General features: G+C 49.7%; 1 protein-coding gene across 4 annotated transcripts in view; it reads right to left on the bottom strand.

The window, feature by feature from the left end:
• Positions 1 to 19271, bottom strand: part of ARHGAP27 (Rho GTPase activating protein 27) — a 185526-nt gene that overhangs the window by 38240 nt on the left and 128015 nt on the right. For 3 of the 4 annotated variants that reach the window (XM_068261980.1, XM_068261982.1, XM_068261983.1), the window contains one exon: positions 10860 to 10961. In XM_068261980.1, coding sequence (XP_068118081.1) covers positions 10860 to 10961 — 102 coding nt within the window. The remainder of the gene's footprint in view (positions 1 to 10859; positions 10962 to 19271) is intronic. The other variant, XM_068261981.1, reaches the window with a different exon arrangement.

The raw sequence follows: 19271 nt of genomic DNA, 5'->3' as shown, positions 1-19271 counted from the left end.
CCGGTGAGGTGCATGTGTGAGGTTACACGCCGGCCTGTGACGTGCATGTGTGAGGTTACACGCCGGCCGGTGAGGTGCATGTGTGAGGTTACACGCCGGCCTGTGAGATGCATGTGTGAGGTTACACGCCGGCCGGTGAGATGCATGTGTGAGGTTACACGCTGGCAGGTGAGGTGCATGTGTGAAGTTACATGCCGGCCGGTGAGGTGCATGTGTGAGGTTACCCGCCGGCCGGTGAGGTGCATGTGTGAGGTTACCCGCCGGCCGGTGAGGTGCATGTGTGAGGTTACACGCCGGCCGGTGAGGTGCATGTGTGAGGTTACACGCCGGCCGGTGGGGTGCATGTGTGAGGTTACACGCCGGCCGGTGAGGTGCATGTGTGAGGTTACACGCCGGCCGGTGAGGTGCATGTGTGAGGTTACACGCCGGCCTGTGATGTGCATGTGTGAGGTTACACGCCGGCCGGTGAGGTGCATGTGTGAGGTTACACGCCGGCCTGTGAGGTGCATGTGTGAGGTTACACGCCGGCCGGTGAGATGCATGTGTGAGGTTACACGCTGGCAGGTGAGGTGCATGTGTGAAGTTACATGCCGGCCGGTGAGGTGCACGTGTGAGGTTACCCGCCGGCCGGTGAGGTGCATGTGTGAGGTTACACGCCGGCCGGTGAGGTGCATGTGTGAGGTTACACGCCGGCCGGTGGGGTGCATGTGTGAGGTTACACGCCGGCCGGTGAGGTGCATGTGTGAGGTTACACGCCGGCCGGTGAGGTGCATGTGTGAGGTTACACGCCGGCCGGTGAGGTGCATGTGTGAGGTTACACGCCGGCCGGTGGGGTGCATGTGTGAGGTTACACGCCGGCCGGTGAGGTGCATGTGTGAGGTTACACGCTGGCAGGTGAGGTGCATGTGTGAGGTTACATGCCGGCCGGTGAGGTGCATGTGTGAGGTTACACGCCGGCCGGCCGGTGAGGTGCATGTGTGAGGTTACACGCCGGCCGGTGAGGTGCATGTGTGAAGTTATGTGTGTGGTGGCGAGGTGCATGTGTGAAGTTATGTGTGCGGTGGCGAGGTGCATGTGTGAAGTTATATGTGCGGCGGCGAGGTGCATGTGTGAAGTTATATGTGCGGCGGCGAGGTGCATGTGTGAAGTTATGTGTGCGGCGGCGAGGTGCATGTGTGAAGTTATATGTGAGGTTACACGCCGGCCGGTGAGGTGCATGTGTGAAGTTATGTGTGCGGTGGCGAGGTGCATGTCTGAAGTTATATGTGCGGTGGCGAGGTGCATGTGTGAAGTTATATGTGCAGCGGTGAGGTGCATGTGTGAAGTTATATGTGCGGCGGCGAGGTGCATGTGTGACGTTATGTGTGCGGTGGCGAGGTGCATGTGTGAGGTTACACGCCGGCCGGTGAGGTGCATGTGTGAAGTTATGTGTGCGGCGGCGAGGTGCATGTGTGAAGTTATGTGTGCGGCGGCGAGGTGCATGTGTGAAGTTATGTGTGCGGTGGCGAGGTGCATGTGTGAAGTTATATGTGCGGCGGCGAGGTGCATGTGTGAAGTTATGTGTGCGGCGGCGAGGTGCATGTGTGAAGTTATGTGTGCGGTGGCGAGGTGCATGTGTGAAGTTATATGTGCGGCGGCGAGGTGCATGTGTGAAGTTATATGTGCGGCGGCGAGGTGCATGTGTGAAGTTATATGTGCGGCGGCGAGGTGCATGTGTGAAGTTATGTGTGCGGTGGCGAGGTGCATGTGTGAGGTTACACGCCGGCCGGTGAGGTGCATGTGTGAAGTTATGTGTGTGGTGGTGAGGTGCATGTGTGAAGTTATATGTGCGGCGGCGAGGTGCATGTGTGAAGTTATATGTGCGGTGGTGAGGTGCATGTGTGAAGTTATATGTGCGGCGGCGAGGTGCATGTGTGAAGTTATGTGTGCGGCGGCGAGGTGCATGTGTGAAGTTATATGTGCGGTGGCGAGGTGCATGTGTGAGGTTACACGCCGGCCGGTAAGGTGCATGTGTGAAGTTATGTGTGCGGTGGCGAGGTGCATGTGTGAAGTTATATGTGCGGTGGCAAGGTGCATGTGTGAAGTTATATGTGCAGCGGCGAGGTGCATGTGTGAAGTTATATGTGCGGCGGCGAGGTGCATGTGTGAAGTTATGTGTGCGGTGGCGAGGTGCATGTGTGAGGTTACACGCCGGCCGGTGAGGTGCATGTGTGAAGTTATGTGTGCGGCGGCGAGGTGCATGTGTGAAGTTATGTGTGCGGTGGCGAGGTGCATGTGTGAAGTTATATGTGCGGCGGCGAGGTGCATGTGTGAAGTTATGTGTGCGGTGGCGAGGTGCATGTGTGAGGTTACACGCCGGCCGGTGAGGTGCATGTGTGAAGTTATGTGTGCGGTGGCGAGGTGCATGTGTGAAGTTATGTGTGCGGTGGCGAGGTGCATGTGTGAGGTTACACGCCGGCCGGTGAGGTGCATGTGTGAAGTTATGTGTGCGGTGGCGAGGTGCATGTGTGAGGTTACACGCTGGCCGGTGAGGTGCATGTGTGAAGTTATGTGTGCGGTGGCGTGGTGCATGTGTGAAGTTATATGTGCGGCGGCGAGGTGCATGTGTGAAGTTATGTGTGCGGTGGCGAGGTGCATGTGTGAAGTTATATGTGCAGCGGCGAGGTACATGTGTGAAATAACGCACAGCGGCGAGGTGCATGTGTGAAGTTACATGCGCGGCGGCGTGCTATGCGCTTGCAGAATGTATGGGAGGTGGAACAGACAGCAGGGGATTCTGAAAAGGACGGGCACCGTGACACGGGACAGGTAACTTATGTGGGTCCTAAAGCCAGTCTATATGTGCTTCCCACTTCAGTGGTACTACATAAAAAATCATCAGATGGACCTCCGTCAGTGATGCCCGCTCTCAGCCCAACCGGTTTCGTCCACTTGTCATCCTCAGGGGTGCAGAGGGCGAGCGGGCATACCGTTCTTATATAATATTTCTATACTCCGTACAAATGGAATGGATCTTTAGAATTAACTCCATGAACCCTCAAGGACTAAATATTGATTTTAACTTGAACGGTTTTCTTTTCAAAGAATCTTTATTTGGCACCAATATATGAACAGAACAATATATCAGAGAAGAGTATCAACCATAAATCCAGGATATTCGTCATGAGCTAATATATTATTACAGTAAAAACAGCGTATAGGTCAGTATAGCAGAGTGTCATCCTTGACTCTATGTGGCTAGTCAAATAAGATAGCTAGTCAAAACAGGAGTATTACAAGTAACTTATGTCTTAGGGACACAGATGACTGTTCCATAACATCATCATGCGTAAATATATAACTTAACCAGGAACGAAACCTTAAACCAGGTAGACCACAATGTTCATTAACTGCAATTGTTTTCAAGAAACTCGTGATGAAAAAGAATGTGACAAAGACAGGGTAGGACGGTCACAAAAGAGTGGGAAAACTGTGAAAGAGTCTGAGCACGTCTAAACATAGAAGAATAGTGGTATATTGGACTTTGCAGTTTGCACATGTGGAATAACAAGATCTCTATGTGTAAAGTGAGCAGACTGTCTCATAGATTTTTACCACTAGATGGCAGTAGAGTACTACAGATCTTACTAATATTATAAATGCGAAAGTTTGGATGTTTGTTACTCAATCACACAACAATGGCTGAACGGATTTGAATGAAATTTGGCAGTTGGCACATACATACTACATTACCTGGGATAACATATAGGATACTTTTTATCCCCATAACCAAAAAGTAGGCGGAAACAAATGCAAATTTTACTGGGAAAATATATATTGCAGCCTTCTTACACTGTTAATGGCAGGGAAGGTTCTCAAACTTTGCACAGTTGGTCACTGAGTGACTGGGATTAATATTCAGAAAAGTGGGTGAAGCCAATAAAAGCCAATTGGTTTACAAGGGGAATATTTAATTGCTGCCATTCTTGCACTGTTAATGTCTCAAGCCTCAAACCTGGTACAGTTGGTCATTGGGTAGAGTGACCAGATTTTTGTGGGTCCAACCTGGGACGGGGAGGGGGGCGGGGGGGCGGCCTGAGGAGTGCGCAGCAACGAAGACTGGGGGGAGGGGGCTGCAGCGCGCGCAGCGCGCCGTGGCGAAAAATGGGCGTGGCCATGACATTGTATGGGCGGAGCTAACGTAATGATGTAACAGCGAGGCATAAGAAAGCAGAGTTTACGCCATGATGTGGACAAACGAGACTTTGCATCATGGGTGTGCAGAAACTGTGTGATGCTAATAGTATACCGTAACCACAAAGCAGCAAACATAGCCATCTATGACCATTAAATAATAAATGCAGTAACAGTTACCCGGACACCAGAAAATAAACGCAATAGGCAACATGTCAGCACAAAATAACCGCAATGCGGGCAACATGTCAGTATAAAATACATGCAATGCGGGCAAACATGTCAGTACAAAATAAACGCAATGCGGGCAACATGTCAGTACAAAATAAACGCAATGCGGGCAAACATGTCAGTACAAGATAAACGCAATGCGGGCAACATGTCAGTACAAAATAAACGCAATGCGGGCAAACATTTCACCAGAAAAGAAACGCAATGCGGGCAAACATTTCACCAGAAAAGAAACGTACTGCGGGCAAACATTTCACCAGAAAAGAAACATAATGTGGGCAAACATTTCACCAGACAAGAAACACAATGCGGGCAAACATTTCACCAGACAAGAAACACAATGCGGGCAAACATTTCACCAGAAAAGAAACGCAATGCGGGCAAACATTTCACCAGAAAAGAAACGCAATGCGGGCAAACATTTCACCAGAAAAGAAACGCAATGCGGGCAAACATTTCACCAGAAAAGAAACGCAATGCGGGCAAACATTTCACCAGAAAAGAAACGCAATGCGGGCAAACATTTCACCAGAAAAGAAACGCAATGCGGGCAAACATTTCACCAGAAAAGAAACGCAATGCGGGCAAACATTTCACCAGAAAAGAAAAACAATGCGGGCAAACATTTCATCAGAAAAGAAACGCAATGCGGGCAAACATTTCACCAGACAAGAAACGCACTGCGGGCAAACATTTCATCAGAAAAGAAACGCAATGCGGGCAAACATTTCATCAGAAAAGAAACACAATGCGGCCAAACATTTCACCAGAAAAAACGCACTGCGGGCAAACATTTCACCAGAAAAGAAACGTAATGTGGGCAAACATTTCACCAGACAAGTAACGCAATGCGGGCAAAGTTCACCTGGAAAAAAAGCATTTACTCACCTGGCAGAAGTCTCCGGCCTCTGGCGCGCTGCTCCCGGGACCACCTTCCCCCTGCATATCTCCCGCGCTGACAGGGCTGCGGCAAGATGGCGCCCGAAGCCCTGTACTGGAGACACAAATAGTCTCCAGTACAGGGCTTCGGCAGCCATCTTGCAGAGACCACAGACACCGGAAGAGGAGGCTGGAGCGGGGCTGCTGCAGGCAATGAACTGGCACGGCGTCTATAGACGCCGCTGCCAGTTCATGAGGAGAGAGTGGCCAGAGTCCCGAGGCCGGGACGTCCCGCTGCTGAAAGCGGGACGTTTCCCGGGACCTCATTAAGCCTGGGACAGCGGACCCCGAATCCGGGACATGTCATGGGCAATCCGGGACGTCTGGTCACTCTATCATTGGGTGACTGGGGTTCAAATTCAGAAAAGGGGGTGGAGCCACAAATAGAGATGTCGCGAACCCGCGGATTTTCGCGAACCGGCGAACATCGCGAACCACATTAGACTTCAATGGGCAGGTGAACTTTCGAAACTACAAACACTAATTCTGGCCACAAAAGTGATAGAAAAGATGTTTCAAGGGGACTAAAACCTGGAGGTGGGCATGGCGGCGTGGGATAGATGTCAAAAGTCCCAGGGAAAATTACGGATTTGACGCACAGCAGGGTTATAATCCCTAAAGGGCAGAAATCACATTGCATTCCTAAATTGGAGGCCTAAAGTGCTTGAAAACATCTTGTGTGTGTATACATGGATCAGGGAGTGTAATTAGTGTACTGCTTCACACTGACACACCAAACTCACTGTGTAACGCACCGCAAACAGCTATTTGTGTAGTGATGGCCATGCTGGACTGGTGCGCACCATGGCAAGAGTGCAGGCGATGGCAGTTTTCAAGCCCATATGGTCAGGCTGAGGTAGCTCAATGACAGAACAACAGTGACTGAGTGTCCAGCTGATCGAATTTGGTCTGTCCACAATGAAGCAACGATCTCATCTTCTTGGGTCAGGTGTGCCCCAAAACACAGTCGTATAGCCGGTCATTGCTTCATTGTGATACACAAGCCCCTTCACCGCGGCAAGGTAATGATCACGAAGGGGAATTGGCACATGTACATGCCTTTTGTTTTGTTGTTGCAGCCGCAGTGCAGCCAGAAAAATTAGGCAGGTATGTACACGCACCAGAAAAATTAGTATAGCGGCCTTAGCTAGCAGCGGCCTTAAAAATTCAAGAATCCACCTGGACCCTGTTGGTGGTGGCAGAGAAGGCAGTCAAGCGGCCTGCAAGCAGAGATGCTGTGTGGGGACCGACTTAGTCTTGGGGCAGGCAGCCAGTCACACGGCGTGCAGAAAGAGATGCTGTGTGGGGGGACTGACTTTGCAGACCAGGCATCCGTGGTCAGATGGACCCTTGACCCAACGCTGTGTGCCAGAGATGACACTGCTTGCCTTTCAACATCTTGGTACAGTTTGGGTATCGCCTTTTTGGAGAAATAATTGCGGCCTGATATCTTCCACTGCGGTGTGTGGCTTTGCTTTTGTGTGCTGCTTTTCCTCAGGTGGTCATCCCATTGCAGTTTGTGCTTTGTAATCATGTGCCTTCGTAAGGCAGGGGTCGAGTCCTGCGTGGACGCGGGTGAACGGCGTTCACCTACTTTTTCTTCAGGGTGAACGCCGTTCACCCTGGCTTGTGTGGAGGGGGGCAGAGCAGGGAAGGCGAGCTATAGGGACAGTGGGGATGGGCGGACATCTCCCCCCCCCATCCCTCACCTTTGTGCTCCCCTTCCTGCCTCTCTCCCCTCCAGCGTTGTCAAGTGTCGGGCCGGCGGCGAAAGTGGGCGGAGACTTTCCGCCTTCTTCCAGACGCAAGGGACGCTCCGCTCTGTGTGCGGCTAGAAGACCAGACTAGCCGCACACAGAGCGGAGCGTCCCTTGCGTCTGGAATGAGGTAAGTCTCCGCCCACTTTCGCCGCCGGCCCGACACTTACCAACGCTGGAGGGGAGAGAGGCAGGAAGGGGAGCACAAAGGTGAGGGATGGGGGGGGAGATGTCTGCCCATCCCCACTGTCCCCATAGCTCGCCTTCTCTGCTCTTCTCCCTCCGGGTGGGGGCACACCTGGCTACCTGGGCACATATACCCCCGCCTACATATACTGGGGACATATACACCTGCCTACATATACTGGGGACATATACACCTGCCTACATATACTGGGGACATATACCCCTGGCTACATATACTGGGGACATATCTCTGGCTACATATACTGAGGAAATATACACCTGCCTACATATACTGGTGACATATACACCTGCCTACATATACTGGGGACATATACACCTGCCTACATATACTGGGGACATATACACCTGCCTACATATACTGGGGACATATACACCTGCCTACATATACTGGGGACATATACCCCTGCCTACATATACTGGGGACATATACCCCTGCCTACATATACTGGGGACATATACCCCTGCCTACATATACTGGGGACATATACACCTGCCTACATATACTGGGGACATATACCCCTGCCTACATATACTGGGGACATATACCCCTGCCTACATATACTGGGGACATATACACCTGCCTACATATACTGGGCACATATACCCCTGCCTACATATATTGGGGACATATACCCCTGCCTACATATACTGGGCACATATACCCCTGGCTACATATACTGGGCACATATACCCCTGGCTACATATACTGGGCATATATACCCCTGGCTACATATACTGGGCATATATACCCCTGCCTACATATACTGGGCACATATACCCCTGGCTATATATACTGGGCACATATACCCCTGACTACATATACTGGGAACATATCCCACTGGCTACATATACTGGGCACATATACCCCTGGCTACATATACTAGGCAACTATACCTCTGGCTATATATACTGGGGACTACTATACTCATGGCTACTTATACTGGGGACACCTATAGACCTGGCTACCTGGGGGTACCTATTTTGGGGGAACTGCTGTCAGATTATCTGCATTTTTGTGGAACCGCTGTTATATATTTTGGGGAACAGCTGCCAAATTATGTGTATGTTAGGGGAACGGCTGCTGCCAGATTACGTGTATTTTAGGGAACTGCTGCCAGATTGTGTATGTTTGGGGGACCACTACTGCCAGATTATATGTCCTTTGGGTGTTACGTGTATTTTGGGTGATCCGCTGCCAGGTTTTGCGTATTTTGGGGAACTGCTTCCAGATTATGTGTATGTTGGTGGAACTGCTGCTGCCACATTGTCTATTTTGGGGGAACCACTTCCATATTATCTGTATTTTGGAGGAACTTCTATCAGATTATGTGTCTTTTTGGTGAAATGCTGTCAGATTACATCTATTTTTGGGGGATACACTACGGCAGAGCTCAAACTTCCCTGGCAGACCTTTTACATCACTGCTAAGGTCATGTATATTTGGCCCCACCCATGACCACGCCCATTTTTTGGCGCAGGAATTCTCCGAGTAAGTCCACTCACTTCTTTTCCCAGGACTAGAAAGTTGTCCCTACGGGGGTCTTGGTCTTTCCACGGCTCAATTTTCAGTGGAAGACAGTACAGATGGCATTGCTCTCATCTGAGGCAGATGCACAAAAAAAAATGTACACACAGCTGAGCCCTGGGATGATGGCACTTTGGTGATGGCTGCCGACGGAGTGTTAAGTGGGGTGCCAGAATCAGAGCAGGAGGAGGAAGATATGTCACGCTTCCGTGCGGAAGCTGAGGAAGATGAGGTGTTTTGTGTTAAATAGTCAACTACGTCCTGACAATATTGGGGGTTGATGGCACGTGCCTTCTTCTAAACACTGTACTTTGGTCGAGGACCGCACAAAACCACGACAGCACAATACAGTACAATAATATGGTATGACATCATACTGGGTACACATAATTTAATTTCCCGTCCGACCCACTGACAACAGGATCGATCAGGAGCAGTTTGGATACAGATAATAATGAGGACAGCCGACATTGGTAATGAAGGGGAAAGTGAGGCATTCACACAGCAGGACACAGGGCTGTGCTCATACCTGACTCTGTTAAGTTCCCCAGAGCTGCTCCATGCTCTGTACGCATGCTGCTGCTCCATCCAAAGTCAACTGTAATAGAGAAAGAAAGGGGGCAGTGCTGTGAGCTACAGGATGCCTGCAGATATTCTCGTGTCTCAATGTGTGCCTGTCCCCAAACATGGCAACGGCCCTGGTCTGAGGGGGGATTCTGAGCAGCTGTAATCCCCCCCCCCCCTGCATTTGCCTATGTGCCTCAGGAGTGATCAGAGGAGGAATCTGTGGACAGGAACCCGCCTCAGGATTAATCAGAGGGGTCTGTGGACAGGAACCCGCCTCAGGAGTGATCAAAGGAGGAGTCTGTGGACAGGAACCCGCCTCAGGAGCGATCAGAGGAGTGGTCTGTGGACAGGAACCCGCCTCAGGGGTGATCAGAGGAGGAATATGTGGACAGGAACCCACCTCAGGAGTGATCAGAGGAGGAGTCTGTGGACAGGAACCTGCCTCAGGAGTGATTAGAGGAGGGATCTCTGGACAGGAACCTGCTTCAGGAGTGATCAGAGGGGTCTGTGGACAGGAACCCGCCTCAGGAGTGATCAGAGGAGGAGTCTGTGGACAGGAACCCGCCTCAGGAGCGATCAGAGGAGTGGTCTGTGGACAGGAACCTGCCTCAGGGGTGATCAGAGGAGGAATATGTGGACAGGAACCCGCCTCAGGAGTGATCAGAGGACGAGTCTGTGGACAGGAACCTGCCTCAGGAGTGATTAGAGGAGGGATCTCTGGACAGGAACCTGCTTCAGGAGTGATCAGAGGAGTCTGTGGACAGGGACCCGACTTAGGAGCGATCAGAGGAGGGGTCTGTGGACAGGAACCCGCCTCAGGGGTGATCAGAGGAGGAGTCTGTGGACAGGAACCTGCCTCAGGAGTGATTAGAGGAGGGATCTCTGGACAGGAACCTGCTTCAGGAGTGATCAGACGAGTCTGTGGACAGGGACCCGACTTAGGAGCGATCAGAGGAGGGGTCTGTGGACAGGAACCCGCCTCAGGGGTGATCAGAGGAGGAATATGTGGACAGCAACCCGCTTTAGGAGTGATTAGAGGAGGGATCTCTGGACAGGAACCTGCCTCAGGAGTGATCAGAGGAGTCTGTGGACAGGAACCTGCCTCAGGAGTGATTAGAGGAGGGGTCTGTGGACAGGAACCCACCTCAGGAGTGATCAGAGGAGGAATCTGGACAGGAACCCGCCTCAGGAGTGATCAGAGGAGGGGTCTGTGGAGACGAACCCGCCTCAGGAGTGATCAGAGGAGGAGTCTGTGGACAGGAGAAAACATTAGTAAGGTTTCCTCCCACGAGGGATCAGAAGGTCAGGATTCATGTGGCCATGCGACACAAGAAGGAGCCATGAGGGGATTTTATGCAGGAGGGAATAATGTATGCAAGAATGTTTTGCATTTATGTGTATCATTCATCATCAGAAGCTCCAGATTGGACAGTCACTATATCATTATAAAATACACCCACCTCCATTACATGCTTCTTGCTGGACTTGTCCTTTGCGGCCCAGGAGAGTGAAGCTCTGTGCAGCTTGACTGTGTGCTCTGGCATGGCCAGCAGAGATTGCTTCTGAAACACATAGACATACATCATAGATAACAACCCTTGGGTGTAACTTATTGCACACTATGTACAAGACTTATACAAGATACGTAGAAGACCTGCTATTGCCCAACTGCATCCTGGATAACTAATACATAACATTGAGGGTTCCCCGCCCTTCATGCAGCAACTCACCGGATGTTGCGGCCAGTACGGCCTGTCAGTGCCTCTGGGGTATATGGCCACCCCACTGCCTTCTCTGGCAACCTCCGTCAGCTTGTCACGTTCCGCAATCAGGACACAGAAGCTTCCATCGCTGAAAAATACCAAACTTTTATTTAAAAACTGTGACATACACCTTTAAAACCAGCGTGTCCCCCACCAAAGGTTATACAGCATTACCTGGAATGGTCTCTGTAGGGACCGCAATAACTGCACTGCTATGCGTAGGAAGATGAACAAGCGTGCGGCGGACCACTTGGCTCTATTCACACTATCCCCGCTATGCCGCCACATTACATGACCCAAAGCCGCGTCTAGCCGGCGTCATGTGATATCGGTGTCTCGAACGTTGCTCCGTACTATGCATTATGTTGCCTTAGCAACTCATCAGGGGCTACCCTTGCTGATGAGTTGCTAAGGCAACACAACGCGTAGTACGGAGCGTCGTTCACGACACTGATGTCACATGACGCCGGCTGGACGTGACTTTGTGTCACATGGTGTGGCGGCATAGCAGGGATAGTAGAACAGAGCTGAGCGGTCCGCCGCATGCTTGTTCATCTTCCTACGCATAGCAGTGCAGTTTATTGCGGTCCCTACAGAGACCATTCCAGGTAATGCTGTATGACCTTTGGTGGGGGACACGCTGGTTTTAAAAGTGTATGTCACCGTTTTTAAATAAGTTTGATATTTTTACGCGATGGAAGCTTCTCTGTCCTGATTGCAGAACATGACAAGCTGACGGAGGTTGCCAGAGAAGGCAGTGGGGTGGCCATATACTCCAGAGGTGCTGACTGTAGCCAAGAGCCAAGCACCTCTGGGCCATATACCCCAGAAGCGCTGACAGGCCCAGGGGCGTACCAATAGGGGTTGCAGAGGTAGCGACCGCATCGGGGCCCTTGGGCCAGAGGGGCCCCGAAGGGCCCTCCCTTAACTACAGTATTAGCTCTCTATTGGTCCTGTGTTCATAATAATCACTTCTATATATACTTTGAATAATGGTAATCATTAACAAGCCGTTTCCCATCCCCTTCTTGCACCTCTGACACTGTAGTTGCCATTGGCAGGGATTGCTATGTATAGAGTGCTTGGGAGGTAATCAGTAACAAGCCGTTCCCCATCCCCTTCTTGCACCTCTGACACTGTAGTTGCCATTGGCAGGTTTTGGTGCGCCGTATCAATTGTTATGTATAGAGTGCTTGGGGGGCCCCATTGTAAAACTTGCATCAGGGCCCACAGCTCCTTAGCTACGCCACTGGACAGGCCGTACTGGCCACAACATCCGGTGAGTTGCTGCATGAAGGGCGGGGAACCCTGAATGACAGCTGAATAATTTTATTTATATGGACTGATATTGAGCGCTACCTTTAGACTTTAAGAAGATTGACACTTGTCTTACAGGAGCACACCATCTTACTATTAGTGTTATCAACCATATTGGTTTGAAGTACCGTATTATTGGAGATTAACTGACGGTCTGTAATTTACCATTGAGCGCTGTAACAGTTTTTGATAATTAATACGTAACATTGCTGGCCCAAAGCATTGGATATTGCGTTCAGGAAAGCCCACACTTACCTGTGAGGATTGTGGGGTAATACCCCAGGTCCCAAAGCAGCCAATTAGTTGCTGGCTCTGAGCAGGGACTCTGACCTCACAACTAGAGATGGCCCGAACGGTTCGCATGCAAACTTCGGTGGTTCGCGATCGAACGCAAACTTTATGGCGGTTCAACCCGCCCCCTATACTACATCATTAGAGTCAACTTTGACCCTCTACATCACAGTCATCAGGCACAGGGTAGTCAATCAGCCTACACTCCCTCCTGGAGCCCCCCCTCCCCCCTTATAAAACGCAGGCAGCGTCAGCCATTTCACTCACTCGTGTGGCTGCAGTAATTAGAGAAGCAAGAAGTTTTAAATCAGGATGATACCATTTATAAACTACTGTAATTAGAGAAGTGAGAGAACCTGGCTGCTGACAGGGAAAGCTTAGTTAGGCTCTTGTGTTAAGCTTGTTAGGTTGCTCCTTTTTGCTGATCTTATTGCTAAAAAGCACTCCTCATCCTCAACAGCTCTTTTGAGAGCTAATGTTGTTCTTGTGATCTATTTTGTGTGTGTGTGTGTGTGTCTCCCACAGACACTTGTGTTGAATATACAGCCTTGATAATTCCTACTGGGCCACTGCCAGGCCCAGCACATTCAGTGACTACCTGTGTGTGACAGGCAGCTGCACATTTGTAATACCAATCACTGCATACCCACCTGTAGTTCAGTGCACCTACCTACCTACGTGACCGCAAGCAGTGTCACTGCACCTGTTCACGGTACCTGTGTGGGTGTCACAGGTGCACATTTGTAATACCAATCACTGCATACCCACCTGTTGTTCAGTGCACCTACCTATGTGACTGCACGCAGTGTCATTGCACCTGTTCACGGTACCTGTGTGTGTGTGTGACAGGTGCACATTCGTAATACCAATCACTGCATACCCACCTGTTGTTCAGTGCACCTACCTACCTACCTACCTACCTACCTACGTGACGGCACGCAGTGTCACTGCACCTGTTCACGGTACCTGTGTGTGTGACAGCTGCAAATTTGTAATACCAGTCATTGCATAATTGTTCACAGTACCTGTGTGATCGCACGCTGTGTAATATACCACTATGTGCATACCTGTTAACTGCACTTGTGTGACAGCTGCACATTGTATTGTAATACCAGTCACTGCATACCTTTCACTGCACCTGTGTGACTGCATATTGTATTAGTCAAGTCAGCGCATACCTTTCACTTCATCCCCCCCCCCCCCCCCCCCCGATATGGACAAAACAGGTAGAGGCAGACGCAGAGGCAGACCCAGAGGCAGGCCACCCAGCAGGTCTGTTCGAGGTCGTGCTGATGTGATTTTGTGCGGCCCTGGACCAAAGTAGAGTGCTCAGAGGAAATAACGTCCCATAAACTCCCAAGATTGTCAGGACGTGGTTGACTATTCAGCACAGAACACCTCATCTTCCGCAGCCACCAGCGCTACTACAAGCACCACATCTGCTGCATTTGACACTTTGCAGGAGTTATTTGGTGGGGAATTAACTGATTCACAGACATTATTGTTACAACCAGATGAAGGCGCTAAGCAAGTTACACCATCTCATATGTCTGAGTTAGGCGACACTATGGACGTAACGTGTGAGGAGGAGGAGGATGAAGTACCTGCTGTTGGTGCAGTTTATGAGGTGTCTGAGGCAAGCAAAGCTGGGGAGGATGATTATGATGATACGGATGCCATGTGGGATCCTAATAGACAAGATGACCAAGGGGACAGTTCAGAGGGGGAGTCAGAGAGGAGTAGGAGGAGAAGAGTTCCTGAAAGAAGCAAGGGGAGCTCGTCCTCAGAAACAGCTGGTGGCAGTGTCCGGTGCCATGTATCACCACCTATGGACAGCCAGTCAACATGCCCTTCAACGTCAGCTGCTGATGCCACCATAGTGCCATCACCGCAGGGGGGCTCAGCGGTTTGGACATTTTTTAGTGTGTCTGCCTTAGATCAGAGCAATTCCATCTGTTCTCTCTGCCTCCAAAAACTGAGCCGGGGAAAGGCCAACAGCCGCGTAGGGACAACTGCCTTACGAAGGCACATCGAGAAAATGCACAAACTGCAATGGGAAGAGCACCAGAGGAAAAGCAGCACACAAAAGCAAAGCCAACCTCCTTCACCTCTTCCTCCTTCAGGTACATCATCTTCAGCCTCTTTCTCCCTTGCACCTTCACAATCACAGCCACCCTCCTCCACTCCGCCTCTCACCTTGAGCAGTTCCTGCTCCTCTGCCCACAGCAGCAGCCAGGTGTCCATGAGGGCAATCTTTGAGCGGAAGAAGCTAATGTCTGCCAGTCACCCCCTTGCCCGGCGTCTGACAGCTGTCTTGGCAGGACTGTTAGCTCCCCAGCTGTTAACATACCAGCTGGTGGACTCTGAGGCCTTCCGAAAATTTGTGGCCATTGGGACACCGCAGTAGAAGATACCAGGCCACAATTATTTCTCAAAAAAGGCAAGTGGTGTCATCTCTGGCACACAGCGTTGGGTCAAGGGTCCATCTGACCACGAATGCCTGGTCTGCCAAGCACGGTCAGGGCAGGTAGATTAATTACACAGCCCATTGGGTCAACCTGGTGACCGCTGGCAAGCAGGGAGTACATGGCTGTGCAGCGGACCTACTTGTGACACCTACACAGCTTGCAGGCAGGCCTCCTGCCACCTCCTCTCCTCCTGCTACATCCTTTTCGCTGACGTCCTCCTCCTTGGCTGAGTGGCAGTTCAACTCTACTGGTGCTGCGTTCTCCTCTCCAGCTGCACAGCCCCAGCTCCCCAGGGCCTATGCTGCATGCCAGGTACGAGAGTGTCATGCCATCTTAGACATGTCTTGCCTCAAAGCCGAGGGTCACACTGGAGCAGCTCTCCTGGCTGCTCTTAAACAGGTGGATCAGTGGCTGACCCCGCACCAACTGGAGATCGGCAACGTGGTGTGTGACAACAGCAGCAATCTCATTTCGGCTTTGAATTTGGGAAAGTTGACACATGTACCCTGCATGGCATATGTGCTGAATCTAATAAGTCAGAGATTTGTGTCTAAGTACCCAGGCTTACAGGACGTCCTGAAGCAGGCCAGGAAGTTGTGTGGGCATTTTAGGTGGTCTTAAACGGCCATGGCATGTTTGCTGATATTCAGCGAAGAAACAACTTGCTGGTGAGACGCTTGATTTGCGATAGCCCGACTCGCTGGAATTCGACCCTCCTGATGTTTGACCGCCTGCTACAACAGGAGAAAGCCGTTACCCAGTATCTCTACAACCACAGTAGAAGGACACACTCTGGGGAGAGGAGGATGTTCTGGCCGAAGAACTGGACACTCATGCGAAATGCCTGCAGGCTCATGCGGCCGTTTGAGGAGGTGACAAACATGGTGAGTCGCAGTGAAGCCGCCATCAGCGACTTGACCCCGTATGCTTTCTTCCTGGAGCGTGCCTGCGTAGATTGGTGGATCAAGCTGTGGAGGAGCGTGAACAGGAACATTTAAAGGAGGAAGAGTTGTGGGATCAATTCTCATCAGAACAAGATGTTTCCTCAACACCTGCGGCAGCACAGAGGGGGGAGGAGGAGGAGGAGGAAGAGTCGTGTGGGGAAGAGGAGTCAGATGATGAGGAAGGTGTTTTATTTATTTATTTATTTTTGGAGGAGGAGGCGGCAGAAGAACAACCGCAGCAGGTGTCACAGGGGGCTTGTGCTGCTCAATGTTCCCGTGGTTTTGTTCGTGGCTGGGGGGAGGAGGAGAACTTACCTGACATCACTGAGGAAGAGCAAGAGGAGATGGATAGTACGTCCGGATCCAAATTTGTGCAGATGGCGTCTTTCATGCTGTCCAGCCTGTTGAGGGACACCCGTATAAAAAAAACTCAAGGGGAATAACAATTACTGGGTGGCAACGCTACTAGACCCTAGATATAGGCACAAAGTGGCGGAGATGTTACCAACTCACCAGAAGGCAGAAAGAATGCTTCACATGCAGAACAAGCTAGCAACTATGCTTTACAGTGCATTTAAGGGTGATGTCACAGCACAACGGCATAAAGGTACCACTGCCAGTAATCCTTCTATGTCCACGCAGGCAAGGACAGGACCCTCTAGCGATGTCATGGTGATGTCGGACATGTGGACATTCTTTAGTCCAACGCCTTGCCTTAGCCCTTCCGGATCCACCCTAGACCAACGCCTCGACCGGTAGGTAGCCGACTACCTGGCCTTAAGTGTGGATGTAGACATTTTGAGCAGCGATGAACCCTTGGACTACTGGGTGCGCAGGCTTGACCTGTGGCCAGAGCTGTCACAATTTGCTATCCAACTTCTGACTTGCCCTGCCTCAAGCGTCCCATCAGAAAGGACCTTCAGCGCAGCTGGAGGCATTGTCACTGAGAAGAGAAGTCACCTAAGTCACAAAAGTGTTCAGTACCTCACCTTTATCAAAATGAATGCTAGCAGCGGCCGCTATAATAATTTTTCTGGTGCGTGTACATGCCTGCCTAATTTTTCTGGCTGCACTGCAGCTGCAGCAACAAAACAAAAAAGGCATGTACATGTGTCAATTCCCCTTTGTGATCGTTACCTTGCAGGGGCTTGCGTATAACAATGAAGCAATGGCCGACGGCTATATGAGTGCCGGGGGGGGGGATGGGGTAGTTGCTTCATTGTGGACAGACCAAATTCAATCAGCTGGACAGTAACTGTTGTTCTGTCACTGAGCTACCTCAGCCCGGCGACCATATGGGCTTAAAAACTTAAAAACCGCCATGGCCTGCACTCTCGCCATGGTGCGCACCAGTCCGGCCGTCGCTACACAAACAGCTGTGTGCGGTGTGTTACACAGCGAGTTTGGTCTTTCAGTGTGAAGCAGTACTCTAAATACACTCCCTGATTGATGTATACACATGCAAGATGTTTTAAAGCACTTTAGGCCTCCAATTAAGAATGCAATCTGATTTCTGCCCTTAAAAACGCTGCTTTGCGTCAATTCCAGATTTTTCCCTGGGACTTGTGGCATGTATCCCACTTATCCATGGAAAAACTCAGATGTTAAACCTCTTGAAACATCTTTTCCATCACTTTTGTGGCCAACATAAATGTTTCTAGTTTTCAAAGTTCGCCTTCCCATTGAAGTCTATTGCAGTTCGCGAAAACCAAACTTTTGGGGAAGGTTCGCGTTTGAGGTTCGCAAACCGGAAATCGGAGGTCCGAGCCATCTCTACTCACAACGTGTACAGCATTTTAATAAGACTGAGAAAAGGATTTACTTTAATCTAAAGGGCAGGTCCAACTTTTATCCCATTGCATAACAAGGACCTCTTCTTAAATCATAACAACTGCTATGGAAGACTTTAGATATCAGGAAACAAAACTCCAAACTCCCCCTTTATAAGAAATGGGTTATCTATAATCTGTAACAAAATACTGACATTGTAACCAAACCAGTAGACGAGGATGTTGGAATTGTGATCCTGAATAGTGTTGATTATGCGTCATACTGAGAGATGATAATTATTATCGAACAATAGACGATAACCCCACCTGAAACACAACAAAATACTGGAGGAACTGCTGAAAGCAGCTTATGATATTCAAATCAGCAAAAAAGAGGAGATACAATTGTATCTATTTAAAAAATGACCATCTCCCAAAGATCCAGAAGAGTTTGGAAAACCTGCCTGGCCACCCAATCATCCCGGGAATCGATTTCCGCACAAGCGACTAGTCCCATATTGGCGGTGGATTTCTAAAAAATGTATTATCTCCTCAATAAGCTAAAGGACATTAAATGTAAAGATAATCACAGATGGACCACCCTTGACTTCGTTTCCCTATATTACAATTGGACTTGAAAGGAATAAAGCAATATTTTTTTGGCGACAACTCCACTAATGCCACTAATAAAAAAAAAATTAAAAAAAGTTTTATAACAGTGTGCAGAATATATCTTCACACGCAATATTTTTACTTTTGGGGATGAATTTATATTCAAACAAGGGGTACAGCAATGGGGTAAAATTTTGCACCCGATTATGCAAATCTACAAACTGAACTTTAAAAATAAATGAACATACACAGCCCTTTTTATAATCATATGATTTTATATTATCATTGTATAGACAATCTATCTTTATTTAAGATAGCAATGAAAGTTCAATTAGTAATTTTCTAGGCTATCTTTATGACAACCCATGGTGACTGAACGTCAAACATAATCAACATCCCAATAGAATTGAAGACCTGGATCTACAACTGTACATCTAGACATCTACAATTTAATCTCTGAACCTTTTCTTTCTTTCTTTTTTTTTAAGAAAATGTATCCCAATGGGTATGCACAGTTTCAGAGCTACCATTATAAACCATGAAAAGGTATTGCAGGGAATAGAGCTATGGATGGACCACAAACAACTGTCAGATCCACATCAAATAGAGAGCAAACTCCATTCCAGCACAAGATACAGTACACACCAGAGAGAAATAAATAAGATAATATTTTAAACAACAGATAGGACCCCTTTCTGGCGGGCCAGA

This window comes from Hyperolius riggenbachi, chromosome 12, assembly GCF_040937935.1.
Source record: "Hyperolius riggenbachi isolate aHypRig1 chromosome 12, aHypRig1.pri, whole genome shotgun sequence".
NCBI classification, from domain to species: Eukaryota; Metazoa; Chordata; class Amphibia; order Anura; family Hyperoliidae; genus Hyperolius; species Hyperolius riggenbachi.
This window is presented reverse-complemented; position numbering and strand designations above follow the sequence as displayed.